Source organism: Balaenoptera ricei, chromosome 14 (genome assembly GCF_028023285.1).
Source record: "Balaenoptera ricei isolate mBalRic1 chromosome 14, mBalRic1.hap2, whole genome shotgun sequence".
Taxonomy (NCBI): domain Eukaryota; kingdom Metazoa; phylum Chordata; class Mammalia; order Artiodactyla; family Balaenopteridae; genus Balaenoptera; species Balaenoptera ricei.
The window spans coordinates 15917458-15939444 of record NC_082652.1 but is presented as its reverse complement, the minus strand read 5'-3'; the positions used below and the strand labels follow the sequence as shown (position 1 = coordinate 15939444).

Genomic DNA, 21987 nt, shown 5'->3' with positions numbered 1-21987 from the left:
TCATGGAATTCTTAAAAAATTAACCAAAACACTACTACCACATCTAAAAAAAGATAATAAAAGTTCATCAAATAGCTAGTCATTGTTCCAATTAAGCTAGTTGTCTTTTTTTTTTTAATTTGTTTGTTGTTGGATCACTTTTCAAATAAGTTCCCCATGGATCTCTGTTTTTAGACTCTGTTTTTTTTGTATCGTTTTGTTTTGTTTTGCCGTGAGGCTTGTGGGATCTTAGTTCCCCAGTCAGGGATCGAACCTGGGCCCTTGGCAGTGAAAGTGCAGAGTCCTAACCACAAGACCGCCAGGGAATTCCCACTGTTTTTAAAATCTTAAGCCTCTTTATATTCTTACTCCCCTTTCAGCCTCTCTATTCCATCCTTTCCCCCTCCCTTCCTTTCTCTTCCACTCCCTTTTCTTCTCTCTCTGTATTAGTCCATTCAGCTGATATAACAAAATACCATAGACTGGGTGGCTTATACACAACTGAAATATATTTCTCAGGATTCTCAGAATTCTGGAGTTCTGGAGGCTGGATCTGAGATCATGGTGCCAGTATGGTCTGGTGAGGGTCCTCTTCCAGATTGGCAACTTCTCATTGTATTCCCTCCCGGCAGAAGAGGTGAGGGAGCTCTGTGGGCCTTCTGTATGAGGGCACTAATCCCATTCATGAGGGCTCCACGCTCATGACCTAATCACTTCCCAAAGGCCTCACCTTCTAATAACCATCACCATGGGCATTAGGATTTCAACATAGGAATTTTGGGGGGACACAAACATTCAGACCATAGGACCCTGTTTTTTGTTACTGTTTTTGTTATTGGAGAAAGCTGGTCCTTTGTCCAGAGAGTGACTTACGATCTGGATTTTTCTGAGTGTGTCTCTGTGGTGGATTTTAACACCTTTCTCCCCTGTATTTCTTGTAAGTTGATCTATCTAGACACTTTGTTAGATCCAGTTTTTCTTTGGCAAGACTGCATATGAGATGGTGTGTCAGGAGGTGCTTATGTCCTGTTGCTTCTCTCTTTTTTTTAATTTTATTTATTTTTATTTTTGGCTGTGTTGGGTCTTCGTTTCTGTGCGAGGGCTTTCTCTAGTTGCGGCAAGCGGGGGCCACTCTTCATCGCGGTGCGCGGGCCTCTCACTATCATGGCCTCTCTTGTTGCGGAGCACAGGCTCCAGACGCGCAGGCTCAGCAGTTGTGGCTCACGGGCCTAGTTGCTCCGCGGCATGTGGGATCTTCCCAGACCAGGGCTCGAACCCGTGTCCCCTGCATTGGCAGGCAGATTCTCAACCACTGCGCCACCAGGAAAGCCCCTGTTGCTTCTCTTTTTATTTTCTAAGCAGCAACTGGTAATTATTGCCTAGATCCATTCACTTATAAGGTGTGTAAGATCGTGGTATTCTTAACTTTATCATTCGTCATTATTAGCTGGAATATTTCTATAAAGATAAGCTTTTTGTCACCAAGGCAGGATATATGCCTGATTCTTTCCTGTTTACTAAGTAGTTTTCAAAATAGCATTCTCCAAAAAAAATTTTTTTTATCTATATGTACTCATGGATTTTTTAAACATATTTAGTGTGCTTCTATCTATGGCATTTATTATCATTTCTGTTGCTCAAATTATTTTAGCTTTGACCAGTGGGAGCTTCTGCAAGCTGGCTTCTACTCCTTCCTATACAACTCTAGTAGTTTTTGCTAGACTCCTTACTTTCTGGTGTAATAAGTTGTTACAGTGTAATACATTTCCCATGTCAGAACTGGAATCAGTCATTTCTCCAAGGAGTGAGTTAGCTTTTCTCTCATTTTCCTCCCTTTCTTCCTTCCTTCTCTTTCTTCCTTTCCTGGGAAGTGGTATTTAGAGACTACAGTCTGGGAGCCAGAAGTGTTTATTGTTGTCAGGTTGGTTATTTCCTTCTCAATGGGTGAAGCTAGAAAAAATTGTTTTCTTGAAATAAATTATGAGTCCAAATGGTACTTCCAATTCAAATTTAGGACTCAGACTAATAAGACTTCCGCTACCCCCAATAATATCATTACTGAAAACAGTTTAATTTATTTTCCAGCTTTTATTTTTTAATCCTTAGGGTAGATCCTTCAGAGATGTATACTCAAATTACTGTGCTTCCAACTCATTTGTAATAGTCTTATCTATGTGGTTATGTACGAACTGGATATACAACTAGGTTATTTGTTTCATTTTATGTTTGGATTTCAGAAATTTCTTTCTATAAAATTTTATTTACAATTATATAAAATATTGCCTTTGATTCTAAAGTCAAATATAAAAAGTACATTCAAAGAAGTTTATCTTCTATCCCTGTCTTTTCCTCCTTATATTTATAGCCATTTAAAAAAAAGTTGTAGTTCATCATTACCTTTCAAAAAGTATAAGCAAATATATATCTGTAATTTCATAACCCATCCTTTCATGGATAAATAGTAGCATAATTTTACATACTTTTTTCCAACTTCTTTTTTTTATTACATTGGAGATCACTCCACAGTATTATCTACAGATAGTCTTCATTCATTTTTACTGCACAGTACTCCACTGTGTGGATGTACCATAGTTTATTCAACCTATTGATGAGCATTTGGATAGTTTCCAAATATATTACAAAGAAGATACAATGGATAGCCTTGTGCATGTATATTTTTCTCTTTTTGCTGATTATTGTTAATATTAACATTTTTTTGATATTCTGTGTTAAAAAAAGTGATGATTGTTACTCATCTTTAATTTTTTTTTTTTTTTTGGCCGGGCCATGTGGCTCGCGGGATCTCAGTTCCCGATCAGGGATTGAACCCAGGCCACAGCAGTGAAAGCACAGAAACCTAACCAACTACACCACCAGGGAACCCCCCTACTCATCTTTAATTTTTATTATATATCCTACATGATTTTGGTTAGCATATTTAAAGTCTGAAAAGTATTTTTAATTAAAATTAAAAGATATCAAACCTTTTTGCTAAATATAAGAAGTGAGCTATTTTGTTTTGTTTTTTTAAATTATTATTTATTTGTTTATTTTTGGCTGCGTTGGGTGTTTGTTGTTGCGCGCGGGCTTTCTCTAGTTGCGACGAGCGGGGGCTACTCTTCATTGCGGTGCACGGGCTTCTCATTGCAGTGGCTTCTCTTGTTGCAGAGCACAAGCTCTAGGCGCACGGGCTTCAGTAGTTGTGGCTCGCGGGCTCTAGAGCACAGGCTCAGTAGTTGTGACGCACAGGCTTAGTTGCTCGGCAGCATGTGGGATCTTCCTGGACCAGGGCTCGAACCTGTGTCCCCTGCACTGGCAGGCAGATTCTTAACCACTGCGCCACCAGGGAAGTCCCAGTGAGCTATTTTGTAATCTAGTCCCATTTTTATGTTACACTTCAAAATAGCTGAGGCCATCATTTGCACAGACCACTTTTCCTATAAAGTGACTATGAACTTTAAGAAAATTACAGCAGCAAATTGGGTATCTGGTGCAGTGGTGGATTCTTTAAGTTCACTTAGGCAATGCTTAGAGGAACAAAGTCAAACCTTCCTACAGCTTGTGGCAGTAGGGAGTTTTTTATGATCCCTTTGGCGGGGTCAGGATAGAACTTAGAAGGAAATCCTAGCCTGACTTTTCTGGCCATGGAAAAAGGTTGATTCTAAACGCTGACCTGATGGTTTCAGTCTGTGACATCTGAAATTCAGTTCATCTTTTATACATTATTAGCAACAAAATGGGGGAAAACTGAGTTGGCTTTCAGGGGAAATGGAAAAAAACAAGATCACATCTGTACTCTACTAAGTCCTCTGTAGAGGTCAGGCTGGGGTGATAAATTGTCAGGCACTAAATCAGGGCATTAACGTTTCATTTAAACTGAAGCTAGATCCAAGTAGCTGATGGCCTGCTTTCTAGATCTCTTATGTACCTGCTTCTTAAATCCAGTCAGTTTTCAAAAAATTGCCCTTTAAGGTTGGGGCCAGGGGAATAAGGCTGAGAACAGAATGAACCATTATAGAAGAACTTAGGTATGTGGAAGCAGAGACTCATTAAAATCTGAATCCTCTGAAGCTGAAGTTTGATCCAACAGCAAGGCATTATTATTTTAGTGGTTGTACCTTAGTTGTTTCCCAGAAGGTGATAAATTTGGGATCAGTTCCTTCTTACTGTGTGTTCTGATGGTCTTTAAAGTGAACTAAAGCTCTAAATTGCAATGCCACTGATAATTTAACTCTGATAGCTATGTTTTGTTTGTCTGTATGCCCGGCTTCTGGTTTTCTGTGAAACTCTTTGTGTTCTTTTGGGTAATTCTTCCCTAGAAGACACTTATAAATTACTTCCGATTTTGCTGCATCTTAAAATACAAAGTCTCTTGTGAAGCTCTTTGGTTCTTTTCTCCTTTGCTCCTGAAATAAATTCAGGTTGGTGGTTTTCTTCTAGGATATGTGGTATGGTCAAAACATTGCAAACCCAAGTTTTTAATTTTTCCTGTAGAGTCCCCATTTTTTTTCCTTTCTTTCCCCATTTTTTTTTACTGTGGTAAAATGAGATTGTCCTTTTCTGTAAACATCTTTTGTCTCCTGCATATCTCTGCCATGACTGTAAAGAAGTGGAAAGTATTTCTAGGTTTGTTGAAATGAAGTTCTGTCAAAATGAGATGGACACTAAATAAATGATCAGGCCGGTTTTTTTGTTTTTTTTTTAAATTATGGAATAAGATATCTTTTTTTTTTTTTAATTTTTATTTATTTATTTATGGCTGTGTTGGGTCTTCGTTTCTGTGCGAGGGCTTTCTCTGGTTGCGGCGAGCGGGGGCCACTCTTCATCGCGGTGCGCGGGCCTCTCACTATCGTGGTCTCTCTTGTTGCGGAGCACAGGCTCCAGACGCGCAGGCTCAGTAATTATGGCTCACGGGCCCAGCCGCTCCGCGGCCTGTGGGATCTTCCCAGAGCAGGGTTCGAACCCGTGTCCCCCACATTGGCAGGCAGACTCTCAACCGCTCCGCCACCAGGGAAGCCCCCGATCAGGCAGGTTTTTTGTTTTTTTTTTTTTATTTATGGCTGTGTTGGGTCTTCGTTTCTGTGTGAGGGCTTTCTCTAGTTGTGGCAAGCGGGGGCCACTCTTCATCGCGGTGCGCGGGCCTCTCACTATCGTGGCTTCTTTTGTTGCGGAGCACAGGCTCCAGACGCGCAGGCTCAGTAATTGTGGCTCACGGGCCCAGTTGCTCCGCGGCATGTGGGATCTTCCCAGACCAGGGCTCGAACCCGTGTCCCCTGCATTAGCAGGAAGATTCTCAACCACTGCACCACCAGGGAAGCCCCCCAGGCAGGTTTTGATCCTGCAATTTTGTCCCTGCGATGTGCAAGTTACCTGAAACCTGAATTCAGCCCTTGTGTGTCACTGTGAGAGGTGTATCGCATGGCTACATTTATAGGGTCTTCGCCCTCTCTGTGCCTGTTCTTCCCTTTTGAGTCTCTAGACCTGAGTTGCCAGGGGGCCCTGTGAGCTGAGCCTGGACATCATCTGACTGCAGGACCCAAGTTGAGGATGGAAATCTTGCTGTTGATAGTTCTTCAGCTGCCAGTCTTTGCCTTCACCCTCCTCTTCCATCTCACTGCCCCCTCTGTATCCAGAACCCCAGCTCTCCACACACCTGCTTCGTTCTTCTTTCCCTGCAGAAGGTTTCTTTGCTTCTTGACTTACAAACTTTACTTCTTACCCCTTTCAGATATTGAAACTAGCAACTTTCAGTCATTGTATCAAAGTCTCAGCGATTTTCACTGGCTCAGACGCCATCCATCTCTGGTCCAAGGACACCATCACATAGAACAAAGACATCTTCGTAGACCACTGTGTTTGGGGAAAAATAGTTCTCAGATGAAGGTTACAGGGAGTTGGGCAGACACCCCCAAAATATCTCCCCCAAACAGTAGCCATTGGTGGTGGCAGTGATTAATTTGTTCATTCATTTAACAAATATTTATTAAGCACAGACTCTATGCTGGAGTCTCTGTTCTAGGTTCTGGGGATGTAGCAGAGAACAAGTCATAGTCTTTATCCTTGTGGAGTCAATTGGGAGAGACAGTAAACAAAGAAGCAGGTAAGTATTCATTATGTGAGATGGTGATAAATGTTGTGAAGTAAATAAAGTAGGGGAAGATAAAAAGGGTGTGCTGATGGGGACATCACCATTTTACATAGATCTCTCTGACAGAGTGGCATTTGAGTGGAGACCTGACGGAAATAATGGAGCAAGGCATGCAGATAACCTCAGGAAGAACATTCCAGGCAAAGGGAACAGCAAGTGCAAAGGCCCTGAAGTGGGAATGTGCTTAATGCACGTGGTGCACCATCAGCAGACAGGCCAGTACCATCAGAGAAGAGTGAGCAAGAGGGAAGTGTAGGTGGAGCCATAATGGAGGGGTCAGATCCTACGGGGCCCCGTGGTCAGGGTAAAGCCGTTGGCTTTTACTTGGAGTAAGATGGAAAATCTAAGGAGAGTTTTGAGCACAGGAGTGAGGTGATCACTCAGGTTGCCACACGGAGGACAGTCTGCAAGGGGAAGGATAAAAGCAGGGAGATGGGCAGGGAGGCAAATTGCAATAATTTGAACAGAGAAATGATGTTGGCTTTGACCAGGGCAGCAGCAGCGGAGGTGCTTGAGAACTTGAGACTTTTTTGAAGGTAGAATTGTCAGTATTTGAAGGTAGAGTTGACAGATTGTATGGTTAAGACAGAGGTGAGGCAGGATAAGGTGAAAGTTTTTGGCTTGAGCAATTAATTAGTAGGATGGAGTTACCATTTGCTTAGATGAGGAAGAATGGAAGGAATGGGTTTGGGGGAGACTCGGAGGGATGAGTTTTGGGGGAAACTGGGAGGGATGGGTTTTGGGGCAGGTGATCAACTTCCATTTTAGACATGTTAAAGTTTGAACTGCCTATTACATACCTAATGGGAATACGATTCTTCAGCTAATTCAATTGTGTTACAGGTTGGATTGTACTAGAATGTTCTTCCTTCCTCACTTCACCTCGCTAACATCTCTTCACTCTTCAGTTTCCAGCATCAGGGTCATTTGTCATTTTCTCAGGGAAACCTTGATCCCTGTCCCTATGCCTGGGTTGATTCTTCCTGTTATATGTGCACATAGCAGCAGATCCTTTCCTTTGTAGAGTTTACCATCCTTGGAATTCATGAATAATTTGTGTAGTTATTGGTTTAATGTTTGTTTCTTGTCACTGTGAATCCATAGAAGCAGATGGCGTTATGAGGTCTGTTGGAATAAGAAGAGGACTTGTTCAAATGAAACTGTTGGTGAAAAAATAAAGAGACAAACTTTGATCCTGCTGTTTTATGTCTGCTGTGTGCATATTATCTAAAAAAATAGTCCGGGTCAGTCTGTGGGCCTCGCAAGGACAGATAGTCCTGTTTTGTTCACTGTAGCCCCAGAATCCAGCAGAGAGCCTGGCACACAGTAGGCACAAAATAAGTATTTGTGTTGTTTTGAATCTGAGCTGTTTTCCGTAGCAAGAGAGACCTGTATTGGCTTCAGACCCTTTGCTTATATTCAATAGGGAACAGCTTTCTGATGCTTAAAAAGTGTGGAGGAATGTTCCAGGCTTTGCTTTGAGATGTTCCTCTTTATTCTCATGCAGTTTTCACTTGGAGCCCAGGTTTGAGGCTTGGTGAATGCACATTTTAGTCTCTGAGACCCCTCTACACACTTGCTTAAAAGGATGTCATTCAGGGTCTCAGTAATGAATTTCAAGCAGATTTTAGTTTTGAACCCTCTGTTTCTGATTTAGAAAGAAACACAATACACACAGACAAACCTTCCACAACACCTTTTTAACTGGGGTTCTATTTTCTCACCTCTTTAAAGCTTGTCTTCCTTAGTAATTGGGTTTTTTTTTAAAGCCCAGCCTCCTTCTGTTATACAAGCCTCTCTTCCCTGTCGTGGTCTGAAGCTGTGCTCCGTTTGCACGGGCATCGCAGGCATTTCTCTGACAGCCACACAGATGTCCTGGATTCCACCAGCAGCTCTGCCAGCCGACAGAGGAGCTAGTGCCTTTCTTCAAACCCACAAATTCTACTTGGAGATGGTTAGGTTGTATGGAGACAAGGCTTTAACTGCACCCCAAAGCTGTGACTCAAAAAATAATTCTTGCTGGTGCTCTCTAGCGGAAATCTTCTGCTTGGTGACTAAGCAAAGCCACATTGAACAACCACCCCAACCAGGGCTCCAGCCTCATGATTGAAAATGCTCCGGGAGGGCAGCCTTGAGCTGTCACCAGGCTTTTCCATCCAGGCCTGCGCTCCCAGCTGCTTAATAGAAGGACTGCCACCTTCCGGTGGGCAGAGCATCACAGTGGCTAAGGGGTTTTATTCCACAAGCTCCATTCTGGAGAAATTCCTTTGTTTCCTTTGAACTATTTCTCTTTCAGCCCACTCCCCCCCCAACTCCCCCCTTGCTTTTGTTCTGTGCCCCTCCAGTGTCAGGTTTTTCTCTTTAGAGTTGTTTTCATTTGCTGGAGATGCTTGACATCTTTACAGAGAATTGAAGAACCGAAGGTGCTTCCAGGTGCTTTCACATCTCTGCTGTACCTTCCCCTTTGCCTTTGAACAACGTTGCTGCTTTCCGCACTGCGGGCCTGTGCTGCAGCCTCCATTTCTTCTTAGCCTCTTTCTTCTTTAACCTTGGAATGTGACAGCCCCCAGTATACTGAAGTAACACTTTGAGAAGACACCAGTGGCTTTCTTATTAAGATTAAAAAATAGTCTTTTCTCTGGCCCCTTTCTTCCATGAGCTGCTCTTGAGACAGCTGTCCAGCTCCTCATTGCCACCATTTTCTTGTTTCTCTGACCTGCAGCAGCATGTGCCTGGTTTATTCCTTCCTCCCCTCCCTTGTGCTCTTCTTGCTGTTCGTTGCTTTTTCTTCTCCCAACCAGTTAACTCTGGTGGTTCTCCAAGACGTGGTCTGGGCCCTCTGCTTGTCTTGCTTTAAACTTGCTCTTCTTCCCTGAGGAGCACATCCATTTTCACCCTAGTCTGATTACCACTAAGTTTGTGTTGCTTCCAGGCTCTGGTTCTACCTTTTGAATTGTGCCTTCCATGCTTCTTCTTGGCTGTCATATCTCTTCAAACTCAAGCATTTGAGTTTGAACAACCAGACCTGTTATTTTGTTATTTTCCCCTTCAGACCACGTATCCCCTTTTACTTCTCATCTCTGGTGGTTGTCCTGTGTTTTCTCTGACCCTGTAGGCTGGAATTCTCAGAGCATCCCTTAATGCATCTTTCTGTTCTTTCTCCCATACCTTGCCATTCACCAGGTCCGGTTGATTTTTCTTTCCTAGTTGTCTTTGTGGTCTTAGAGGAAGGAAAGAAACTAGCATTTATTGTCTGCTTGATGCTGCATTTTGGGCTAGGGAAATCATCTCATTGCATCCCCAGATCTTATGCGGTAGGTAGATCTTGTGTCCCCGGGTGCTCTGAGAGATCAAGGCACCTGCCCAGGACTGCCCAGGTGGGCAGCAGCAGAGACAGGAGTCTCGCCTGCTGCCAGGGGTGCAGGCTCTCATCGCCTCACAGGACACCAGCTGCTCTTTTACTCTCAGCCTCTGCCCTTCCATTCACCCTTCGTGCTAATCTACTCTCCGCATTTCTCCTGTCACTCTTCTGCTCAAGAACCTTCAGTGGCTCCCGATTTCCCACCAGAGGCATAGCATTTTCATTTTGAAGATGAAGACACTGAAGCCCAGAAGAAGGGAGAAAGTTGTCCCCAAGGATGTGGCTAGCAAGTAGTTGGCTGCGCTTGGAACTTCCAGAACTTCTGACTCTACGTCTACCATGCTGTGCTTCTCAGCCGTTGAAGATCTCTTGCCCAGTTCTCAAGGCCCCCCATCTCCCCACCTCACCTCATTTCCCACCACTGACAGAACACAGCTTCCAGACTCTTTGACCAGTTTCCTTCACCCTAACTCTGAGGCCACTAACTCTGGCCTCTTAGCCACCTTTGCTTATGTCCCTAACTTGCTGGGATGTTTTCCTTTCTTCCTTGCACCCATCTTAGCCCCTCACTTGCCTCAAGCCTCACCTCCTCCCAGAAACCTGCTTCACTTAGTTTTCATGGATCTCACTCCCTAAATTCCACACCACATAATTAATTACACACTTAATCATAGATTATTAATGATAGATATGTCTTGTACTGTTTGCTGCTGTTGCCTATATCAGAACCTGTTCTCCTCTGGGGACCATGTCTTCTAGATTTGTTTTTCTACTTCACCTTGTTGGAGGAAGGAGGTGACTTAACTTCAAACAAGCACCTGGAAAGGAACCAAATCTTGGATTGGTTTTGTCCCTCACGGTGCTTTGTAAGTGCTTGTCCATCAGTTGGGACCTTCTCTGGTGATGAGAATCTCCAGCTGCCCTTTCACTCCTGGATGATGCCACGGACTCACTGGGGACGAGCCTCCCCAACTCCACCGTGGGGAAGTGGTGACAGGCCGTGCAGCGTGGCATCTGGAAGTGGGGGCTTTCACCCGCCGGTGGTGCCTGGTGACACCACAGAGTTTGCAGTAAAGAGGACGGAGCGAGAATTCCAGTGTTCCTCTGTGCGGAGGGCAGATGCCAAAGGGAGACAGGAGTTCATTCAGACCGGGAAGAAGGCCCGGTCTGGCACCTGCCTACGTGGTTACTGCTGTCTTATTATTTGTGGCCCCCACACCAGAGAGGCCATCTGCCTGACAGCCATCCTCAGCGCCTTTCTCTCCTTCAGGTGACCAGCCATGAGTCAGGTAGGGGGAGAGTTAATAGGAGCTTTTACATTTTTATTTTTTGTAATTTATAAAAACCTTTTATTATTGAAGTTTTCACACACGCCGAAGTCAAGAAAATAGGACAATGAACCTTCTTTTTCCCAACACTCAGCTGTAACACTTATCAGTATTTTGTTAATCTTGTCTCCTCCCCTTGTAGCTTTGTTTTTTTGTTTTGTTGTTGTTTGTGGCCACCCCGCGCAGCATGTGGGATCTTAGCTCCCCGGCCAGGGATCAAACCCGTGCTGCCTGCAGTGGAAGCGTGGAGTCTTAACCACTGGACCGCCAGGGAAGTCCCTGTAGCTTTGTTTTTAAAAATACTGTACAGTTTGGTCTGGCCTTAATGGTTAGTGGCGTTATTTTTTTTTCCTTTAGCAATTTGTCCCCGTTGCTCAGAGCAGTGCAGGCAAATGGTTCTCAGGCCACTGTCCTGGCACATGGGCCTGCCTGGCTCTACCCATTCATTTGTTGTTTGTCTGTCTTTCTTTGATCCTGTTTCTCCACTTGCATTCGTGACATTCTGGTCAAGAGCCAGTTCCAGTGGTCTTTAATCAGAGGACTTTGGAAGCCTGTGAGGGTCTCTTTCGGTCATCACGGTGACTGGGGATGCCGCTACTGGCATTTAGGCTGGAGGCTGGCAGAGGTCCAGGTGTGGGGAGCACAGATGTTCAACAGCCATAGATGTGAGGGACCGTCCTGCATTGTGAACACCTGTTCCATCCACGCTTGGTCATGCTGCTGGGCACGCCTAATGTACAATGTGGATTGGGGATTGCCTTTCTCTTCATGCCTTTTATAAAGGCTTAAAAGTTTGATGTAATCCATTTGTTGATCACCGTTGATTCATGTAATCAGGTCCTTTTTGAGGGTTCATCCTTGGTTGCAAACCCTTTGGTTGTTTTACTTGGGAAAATGGGGTATCTTGCAGCCTGTGCCCCAGCTTTCTAGTTGCCTGTCCCACGCCTTATCGCTGGCATCCTGCCAGGCCCAGTGGAGAATGGGGATGGAGACAGTGACATTCAGCTGCAGGTCATTCACAGCTTTTGGTGCCCTGGGGGCAGCTGAGAGGGAGGCTGTGGAAGATCAACCTTGAAGGGATTGTAACCTCCTGGGGGCAGGGCTTGTTGGCTATTCTCCTTTCTCTTCCGGCCATCAGCCTGCTGCTGGGGAGGAAGCGCCCCTTAGCAGGCGGTAGCTGATTATCTCGGGTGCAGTCGGGGAGCCTCTGCAGGCAGAACATGGAAAGTGACAACTTCTGAGTTCTTTTTATTTTCAGTCTCACTCGAGATGGATGGCAGCCTTCCACTGTGGGAAATGAAATGTGTTCAGGCGACTTGGGCCCCAGGCGCAGATGAGAATGGGCTAATGGGCACTGAGGAAGGAGTGGGGCTGGAGGGGGAGAGGCACACTGTTAGTCATTACTAATACGTGACAGCTGCCAGCCGCCGGCAGTTAGCACCCTACTGCGCCCGGGACACGGTGCCTCTGGGCCTGTCCTTTCTGGAACACTCCAGGGCCCAAACTGTTTCAACTTGTGTGCTGTTCAAACCTCAAATCCGCATGGAAGAAGCAATTGGTAACTTAATGCAGGATGAGGGAAGCCAGAGGCTGAGCTGAGTAGATGGTCCAGCCAACATGCTATGGGTATTGGTGAGGATTTCCCTGGCCTGGAACTCTGGATTATTCTAGAAAAGTGTTCTTGGTGTGTGAGATGATCTTCGGTGGCACCCCATTACAGTAAGATCGAATTAGCGAATGAGGAAGGTTTTTCTCTTTTTAACCCTTACCCATTCCTTTTGACGTGGCTTAGGAGAAGGTCTGAGTACAGTTTTAGTATGCCTCTAACACCTACCTCTAACACCTGCCAGTGTCCCTTTTTCTTTACAGAGTCTCAGGCATGCTACAGTATCCAGGTAGAATTTGACAACATTTTGTTTTTATTATATTCCTTTTTCTGGTTACCTTGCATAAATGGTGAGTGATACTGGTTTTCATGTGTGCTAGTAACATGCAGTTTCTTTTTGAAATACATTTTCTGAAGGGGAAAAAAGAGACTGTTAATTTAAGAAAACAACTGATATAACAGGTGATGTGCTGAGATGGCACAGCATCTTGAAGATGCTTTTCAAATGACTGAAGATCGGGAAATGCGGTTTTAATATTTTGCCTACGTGGTTTTCCTTTACGTTGAAGGCCAGGCCGACAGTGTCAGCATAGGATGCTGAGTGTGGGCCCTGTAGTGCCGAGGCCATCGCCACGATGGTCTATGGTTTGTATGTCTCCCTCCACCCCCTTCTGTATTTATTTGTTCATTCAGCGGATACATTTTGAGTGCCTACTTTGTGCTCGATGCTGTGCTGTTTGCAGGCAAACAAGGGTGGTCCATGCTCTCTAATAGAAGAGGCAGATTGTAAAGACGTAGCTGGGATTCAGTGTGATGAGTGTACTCACGGAGGGAGGTGCTGCAGCCCTTGCACTGGTATCTTGAGCCACAGGGAGGTCGTGCTGAGCGGGTCAGGAGAGCTTCCCAGAGGAGGAGGTATTTGCAGTGGGTCCTAATGAGTAAGTAAAATGTAACCATTCATAGGTACTCAAGGCAGAGAAAGGGAATTCTAGGCAGAGGGGATGGCATGAATAAGAACATGAAGGCCTGAAGAAATATGGTGAGTTCAAGACCCTTGTGTATATTTGGTGTGGCTAGAGTGTAGACAGTGCACCTTAACTCTTAACACCAACCCTATGGGGTAGGTAATTAGGATTAGCCCCACTTTACACTTGAGAACACTGAGGCACGGACAGGATAGTAACTTGGTGAAGCAGCAGCTGAGGTTAGAGGCAGGCCTCCATTAGCTCACAGAAGGTTTCCTGAGTTGTTCTGAAAAGCGTGCATTTGATCTTGAAGGCAGAAGGAGAAATTGAAGGTGATTAAACAGTGTGGGACTGGGTGAAATTTGCCTTTTCTAGAGAATGCTCTGGCAGTGTGCCCTCCACAAGTGAAGCATCATTTAAAGTTTGTTTCATAAGTGAACACTTGAATGCTTTGCTGTCAAGTTTGTTTTGAATCAAGCACCTAGTTATTTCCTAGCATGTGTCCCGCCCTCCCCCCACCCCGTTGTAGCTTTTGTTGATGTTGTTTCTCTTCACTTGGTTGATGTTTAAGTGACTGATTCAGTTCATAGTGTTTGAACCTCACCTTAATGTCTAATAATCAAGATCAAACTTCTTCCTAACACAGCAATATTGCACCGTAAGGCTGGCTCACAGTTCAGAGGAAATGCCAGCTCCAAGGAGGCAAATGGCTGTAATTACTTAAAGTGAACTCATTTAAGAATTTTGAGTGACTGTTTGATTGTCAGAGTTCTGCATACATTGTATTTTATTTCTGTCCAGGTTTCCACTGGCTAAACACTTTGGTTATGAGCTGTGTGTCAAGGCCAAATATTGCATTTTGAAACTGAGAGTCAAAACTAACAATTTAAACTCCTGACTTTCGTACCTGTCTGTGAAATTCAGATAAATGAAATGGAAGTATAACAGGGCTGCTGTGTTATGAAATACTGACTCTGCCTCTCCTTGTAGAGAAATCTCTAAGGGAAAATCATTTTAGCATATATAAATATATTAAAAATATATATAACACTTTTTCCCCCCCTTTTTAGTCTTCCTTTCACTTTCTTGATTTGCCCCATTTGTGATTTCCCATTCAAATTAGGCTTGTTTGAAACCAAGGGTCCCCTGAAGAGGCACTTCTGGTAATTTTGAAAATGAAACCTACTCCTTGAAAATGCTTCAGCCTGGCTTGTCCACCTTCCTGTCTGCTTCTGCAGCTGGTGCTTCTCACCACGTCCCCACGTCCTCTCTTCCCCTGGGGCCAGCTCCGCTGTGGCCGCCTGGCTTAGGCTCTTGCCCTGATCGCGTTCCCCACCTCCTTTCCCTGCAGAGGTGTCCTTCCTGACCCCTCGCTTTGGGAGCCCGAGAGTTCTCCTCCTCCGCCGCTGGCTGCGGAGAGGATAGGGGCCCCCTCCCCTCAGAGCATAGGGGAGCGGGTGTCTGTGCAGACGCAGGCTGGCTGCCCAGGGCGCTGACACGGGTTTGAGGCATAGGAGGACTCTAAAGCCTTGCTAACAAAGCTTGCATGCCCATGATCCAGTGGTACCAGAACTACTTCTACTGTCCCCAAGGATCCAAATTCGAGAACTGACTTTCAGCTTGCTCTGAATTAATCAGTGGTAAAAGGCAGATCATAACATCCTCAAGAACATGGATCACATGTATTATTTGGATGCTGTATACCAATGCTCACTGGCTTTCGTTCTTAATAATTGTTATTTTAAAAGGTTTCTCTTCTTATAAATATTTATTTATTATAGCAAATTTAGGCAAAAAACAGTTAAAAAAAAAAAGAAAGAAAAGAAAAAGAAAAAGCATAATCCCACTGCTCTGAAAAAAATAATCCCCGTTACTTTTTTGGTGTATATCCTTCTGCCATTTCTTATATACACAGGTGCATGCAGACATATGGGCTTATGTAAGACACTGTTTTGGAAGTTTGACCTGCTTTTCAGTTAATACTTACTCTGATCATCATTCCAAGGCATTAAATATTCTCCTAGGATATCTTTTAAATGTCTGTAGAACATCTTTTGTATGAATGACCGAAAGTGTTTATTTAGGCAGCCCTTTCTGGTTGGACATTTATGTTGTGTCCAGTGTTTCTGCCACTCTTGATATCGCATTAAGGTGAGCTTTCTTGTAGCTATTGCCCACGACTCTTGAACATTTCCTAGGATAAATTCCCTAAAGTGGAAGTGCTGGGTCAAGCTTTTTTTTTTGAAGCTTTTGGTGCATAATAATATTTACTTTTGTTTCTCTCTAGACACTACAACAACAGGAGTGCAAACTTCTCTACAGCCGAAAAGAGGGTCAGAGGCAAGAGAATAAAAACAAAAATAGATATAAAAACATCCTGCCCTGTAAGTATCAATATATTTCTCCATAATAGTCACTCTTGGAGGTTTTGATTCCCAGTGTCTCAGTAACTTTTCTGGGGGCCATGTGCTTTCTCAGCGGATCCAAGGCCTTAGCTTCTTTTAATTGTAAGTAGTTTCCAAAATAATCAGCTGTTTTGGGGATGGATGGCCTCGTTCACTGAGTTCCTGTGATGTTGATTACGGAGTAAAATTGCCACTGGGAGGCTTAGTGTGTGGTTGTTTCCTTCTGTTAATTAATTTTGTCTGCGTAGGAGAGATCATCTCAAGGCTTGCCATCTCCCAGGGTCTCACCATCAGCCTCAAGGGTCCCAGGCTTGTGTCCTTGCTTTGCAGTGCCCAGCCCTTGGGTCTTGGGGACGGCATGCCTCCTCTCTGGGGCTCTGTTCCCTCATCTGGGGAACAGACGAGCTCCTCCTGGGGGTTCTTCCAACTGTTCCCTTCATCTTTTCCGACATCCCTCATCCCTTGAGCTCGAGTTACTGGAGATTCAGGTGCATGCCTATGCTTTGCTCAGAAGCAGACCTTGTGATATTCATAAAGCAGTACCTCCTTTAACACCCAGATGCTACCAGGTAGAGCCTGAGTTGAACTGTAGTGAAAAAGAGGCCCAGAAGGATGTAGGCCTTGGGTGAGGATCCCAGAAATGGCAGCACACGGTTGTCATAGCTCACCTCCCCTGAGTGCTGTCTCTGTGCCAGACTCTGAGTCCATGTCTCACTTAATCCATATCCCATGCACACAAAGCAGGAGTTCTTATTATCCCCATTTTAGGGACCATTTTAGCAAGGTCACAAGTGGGAGTGAGTGGGAGAACTGGTACTGGAGCCCCCAAAGTCACTGCTCTTAGCCCTGGGCTCTCATGCAGGGTCTCCAGAGTGGGCTGGGTAAGACAGTCTGCTATGGGACAGGGAAGGAACATTTAGAACGTCTCTTGATTTACATCCTTTATCTAAAAAAAAAAAAAAAAAAAAAAGAAAGAAAGAAAATTTTAAATCTGATGTGCAGCCTGATGGCAGAGCGTGCATAATGTTTTTACCCAATTTAAAAATAAGGCTTGGGCTTCCCTGGTGGCGCAGTGGTTGAGAGTCTGCCTGCCAATGCAGGGGACACGGGTTCGAGCCCTGGTCTGGGAGGATCCCACATGCCGCGGAGCAACTGGGCCCGTGAGCCACAATTACTGAGCCTGCGCGTCTGGAGAGGCCGCGATAGTGAGAGGCCCCGCGCACCGCGATGAAGAGTGGCCCCCGCTTGCCACAGCTAGAGAAGGCCCTCGCACAGAGACGGGGACCCAACACAGCCATAAATAAATAAAATAGTGTTTAAATAAATAAAAAAAAATAAAAATAAAAAGCCAGCTTGTATATCACCTGCTCTTTAAAAAAAAAAAAAAAATAAGGCTTGTGTGTATCTATAATTGTATATATATTTCAGTGTTCAAAAACTTTATTATTGAAGTTTATTGGGGAGCATGATCAGATTGGAGAGCACTGCTCTAATGTCTCCTCAGGTCAGAGCTATTTTGTCAGATACTGTAAACCCATCCCATGTGTGTGTGTGTGTGTGGCATAGTCTTTCTGTATACATAGGTGCGCACACACAGTGTATATGTATATCACATCCATATAGATATTTGTAATGTGTGCAGGTGAGGATGGGAGAAAGTGGAGGCGTTTCTAATACTGAGGAGAGACAATGAGGAATTTGTAGAGAATCATTTTGAGCCACAGCATGGTCCTAATGACATTGGGGAAGCATTGCCCTCTTTATGTCTTAAGTTTTCATTTCTGCTCAGGAGGTCTAAATGGTACTCATTAGTAAGATGTGGGGATGTAGGAAAAGATGAAGGGAACAGTGGTATGAAGTATCTATTGATAAATAGAATATTATTGCCCTTTCCTCCCTTAAAGATCCCAATCAGATGTTTCTTCTGATTAACATCATATTCTTTAAAGATGGGGAGTCTGAAGCAAAAGAACATTATTCTAGTAAGACATACAACTTTATTACTATTTCTCAGTATAAAATGTGTTGCTTAGGTAGAACACTCAGATTTTTTTAAAACCAGTAACGTACTTTTGTATAAAATTTGGTCAGTAGATACTATCATCAGAATCCTGTTGTCTAGATACTGTATTTAATTCTATTTAATTTAATTCATTAAAAAGAAAACCCTTTTTATTACAGAAAGTTTAAAATATATTCAAAAGTAGACAGAATAGTATAAAGAACCCACACGTACCTATCACCCAGCTCCAACAATTGTCAACTCCTGCCCAATCTTGATTCATCTATATTCTGATACACTTCTCTTCTCTCCCCGAATTATTTTGAAGCAAATCTCAGACATCATGTCATTTACCTGTAGTTTACTCTTCCTCTAAAAAAAACCCAAAAAAACAAAAATACCTTTTGTTTCGAAATAATTTTAGACTCACAAGAAGTTACAGAAATATGTAGAGGGTTCCCATGTACCCTTTACCCAGCTTCTCGCAATGATAATATTCTATATATCCATAGTACATTATCAAAACCAGGGAATTGACATTGCTACTTTATTCTCTTAAAGAAAGCATTATGAGGCATCATATTCAGATTATTGTTTAGGATTTAGTTTTTAATGTTGTTTTATCATGAAATGAACAAAACTTGGACTCGTTGAGGATGAACTGATTTGAACTGATTTGTCCTGAAGAGGTCTCAGTACCTTTGTGACCGTGGTCTCTTTTTCTTCCAGTTGATCACACCAGGGTTGTCCTACATGATGGTGATCCCAATGAGCCTGTTTCAGATTACATCAATGCAAACATTATCATGGTAAACTTTGTTTCTTGTGGTGTTTTCTGACTGTATATTGCTAGCCAGTTTTTGTATTTTAAATCCTTCCTCATGGCCTGAAAGCAGTTTTCAAATGTTTGAAGTATTTTCTTCCTAAATTTCTAGCCTGAATTTGAAACCAAGTGCAACAACTCAAAGCCCAAAAAGAGTTACATTGCCACACAAGGCTGCCTGCAAAACACCGTGAATGACTTTTGGCGGATGGTGTTTCAAGAGAACTCCCGAGTGATTGTCATGACAACAAAAGAAGTGGAGAGAGGAAAGGTATGCTATATACTCTACTTTTTTGAAGTATTGGACATGTCAGGTTGAACATGTTAAGAACTGAATAGGGACTTCCCTGGTGGCGCAGTGGTTAAGAATCCGCCTGCCAATGCAGGGCACACGGGTTCGAGCCCTGGTCCCAGAAGATCCCACATGCCGCAGAGCAACTAAGCCCGTGCGCCACAACTACTGAGCCTGCGTTGTGGAGCCCATGTGCTGCAACTACTGAAGCCCGCGCGCCTAGAGCCCGTGCTCCACAACGAGAGAAGCCACCACAATGAGAAGCCTGCGCACTGCAATGAAGAGTAGTCCCCGCTCACCGCAACTAGAGAAAGCCCGTGGGTAGCAACGAAGACCCAACACAACCAAAAATAAAATATAAATAAATAAATAAATTTATTAAAAAAAAAAAAAACTGAGTAAACACAGTAAGCTTACTCTGACCCTCTGGGAAAAAGGGAGTAGGAGAAATTTGATTATGACGTACTTTGGTGTAGTTTTCTTTATGTTTCTTCTTCTTAGGGTTCATGGAGCTTCTTGGGTCTGTGGGTTTATAGTTTTCTTCAAATTTGAACAATGTTTACTATTTCTTCACATATGAACTGCCAACCCACCCTGTCCTGGGATACCAATTACACACATATTAGGCTGTTTGAAGTTGTCCCGAGACTTTCTTCATTTTTTTTCAGTTCACTTTTTTCCCTCTGTGTCTGGGATGAGTTAGATAAGTTTCTTTTGCGCTATGTGTTTCAGTTAATCTTTTCTTCTGCAGTGTAGAGCCTGCTGTTCATCCTATCCAGTGTAATTTTCACAGTAGACATTGTCCTTTTCATTTAGGTTTTATTTGAGTCTTTTTAATATATTCTATGTCTCTCTTCTTAACATGTCCATCATTTACTGTACCTTTTGAACATATGAAATATATTTATAATAACTTTTTAAATGTCCTTGTTACTAATCCTATTATATATGTCATTTCATTTTTCCATTTTAGTGGTTTAAGGTAGGAGAGTAAATCCAGTCTCTGTTACCCCATTGTGTCCGGAAGCAGAGGTCATAAAGGGAGTGTAAGAAGGCCTGTCTGGTACCTTCAGGGGATTAGAGGACTAATCAATAAACACTGATTTCACTTGTCATGTGAACTATACTCAGGACTTCTAAGCATTTAAAAAATTAATTTGAACTATCCAGACAATATATTCAGATAAACATTCAAACTCCTTACAATTAAAATTACCTTTGTCACCATCCCTCGTCCACCCAGTTGTTCCCTCCTCCAACATAAACCCTCTTATCAGTTTGATGTGTATTCTTCGACACTGTCTTCTTGGCATTTGCATATGCATGTGTATAATAGGCATTATATACCTACATTTGCACATGTACATGTATTTACATACATACATGCACCTATAGAAGTATATAGTGCTATTTTCTGACAAGTACTGTATGAAAAAGTGCTGTCATACAGTAACTTTATTGTGTATCTTGGTTTTTTTTCCCCCCAGTAAATATATGTTCTAACTTCTTCTGTTAGTACATATTGGCCTATCTCATTCTTTTTAGTAATCGCATGGTATTCCATGGTATGGATGTACCACCATTTGTTTAACCGTCATATTAGGCATTTAAATGTTTCAGTTTTTGCTCTTATAAACAGTGCTGAAGTGAACAATCTTGTTCTTGCTTTTGTATGTGGCAAGTGTTTCTCTAGGTTAGATGTCAAGAAGAATTGCTAGGTCATAGGGGATATGCATGTCATAAATTTAAAAAAAATTTTTTTTAATTTTATTTTTCTTTTTTTCTCCTATCTTTTTTCTGTTTTTGAAATTTTTTTGTTTATTTTTTCTTGTTTATTTATTGTTTTTGCTTTTGCATATTGCAAATTTTAATAAATTCTGCCAACTACCCTCTAGAGTGGTTGTCCCAGTGTACACTCCCCCCAAGCAGCATATGCCTAGTACCCATCTCCCTGCACTCTTCATGACACTTCAGGTTTTTAAAAATTATAACATCCCACACCTATAGAGAAGCAGACAAATCTCACTGAGTGACAGCTGTATGTGTTATCCCAAAGTGAACCCATCCATTGTGGATTTTTTAATATGGAAAGGTTCTCTGTTTTTGTTTGTGTTCTAGTCAAAGTTCTTTTTTTTAGATATACTTTAACTGGTTTATGTAAAAGTTGCATGGAATGTAGCAGTCATACCCTATAAAAAGACAGATGGGTGATTTTGGATTTTAGCCCTTCTAACGTAATTTTCATACCAGTTGTGAAGGGCAGTATGATTTTGTAAGATTTTCGTTGTTGTACTGCTAGTTGTTACACTTCTGAATACCTTTGAGGCCAGGTCTGGTCATTGTGAAACAAAGGCTTCTGCTAGCAGCTGCCTGCAGTAACAGTAGATGTTCTTGAATTAACGGACAAGTTAAAATGTCTTCATAGTTTCTGCTTCAGGTGAGTGTCACCTGCTCTAAGTATGGAAAGGAAAACTGAGCCCTCCGTCCTGCCTGTTGCCTGATTGCAGTTGTAGGAGGCCGCCTGTTCTCAGAGGACTTGGGAGCTGTGAAGAGAGGGTTCTCGGGTCACTTCAGAGGGATCAGGATTGGTCCCTCTCAGAAGAGCTGCCAGAAACTCCTAGAATAGACAGATGTTGGGCCAAGTCACTCTGCCCCCCTCTCCTTACCTCCTTCTCCCGGCCTTTGTCTGTTTTCTCATTCTTCCTCTGTACTCTGCTGCTGGAGAGGAGGACATGATGGGCTTTCAGTCTCCTTGCGAGCGTTTCTGGTAACTTGTTCGCTTGTTATCCCCTCCAGTGCACAGAAGAAAAACCAGACTCTGAATTCCCTTTGACTCCTGGGCTTTAATTTAAGAGCTAAAGTATTAGCACTCACATTTTAGAATTTGTTTGCCAAGGTTTACATCAGAGTTTGGGAAACTGGGAGGAGGGCACAGTAGATTGCAGATATGCAGAGTCAGCTACAATGTTAGGAGTTGTGATTTAATTTGTCTTCTTTTGAGCGACCAGCAGTCCTCAGAATTGATTGGAGAGTGACAGCATTGCATACATTTAATAGTCAAAGTGTTTATTTGGGGAT

The 21987-nt window shown here is 43.1% G+C and overlaps 1 protein-coding gene across 4 annotated transcripts in view; it reads left to right on the top strand.

The window, feature by feature from the left end:
* Positions 1–21987, top strand: part of PTPN11 (protein tyrosine phosphatase non-receptor type 11) — a 73485-nt gene that overhangs the window by 30032 nt on the left and 21466 nt on the right. For all 4 annotated transcript variants that reach the window (XM_059893881.1, XM_059893879.1, XM_059893880.1 and 1 more), the window contains exons 7-9: positions 15675–15771; positions 18524–18603; positions 18730–18888. In XM_059893881.1, the coding sequence (XP_059749864.1) occupies positions 15675–15771; positions 18524–18603; positions 18730–18888 (336 nt within the window). The remainder of the gene's footprint in view (positions 1–15674; positions 15772–18523; positions 18604–18729; positions 18889–21987) is intronic.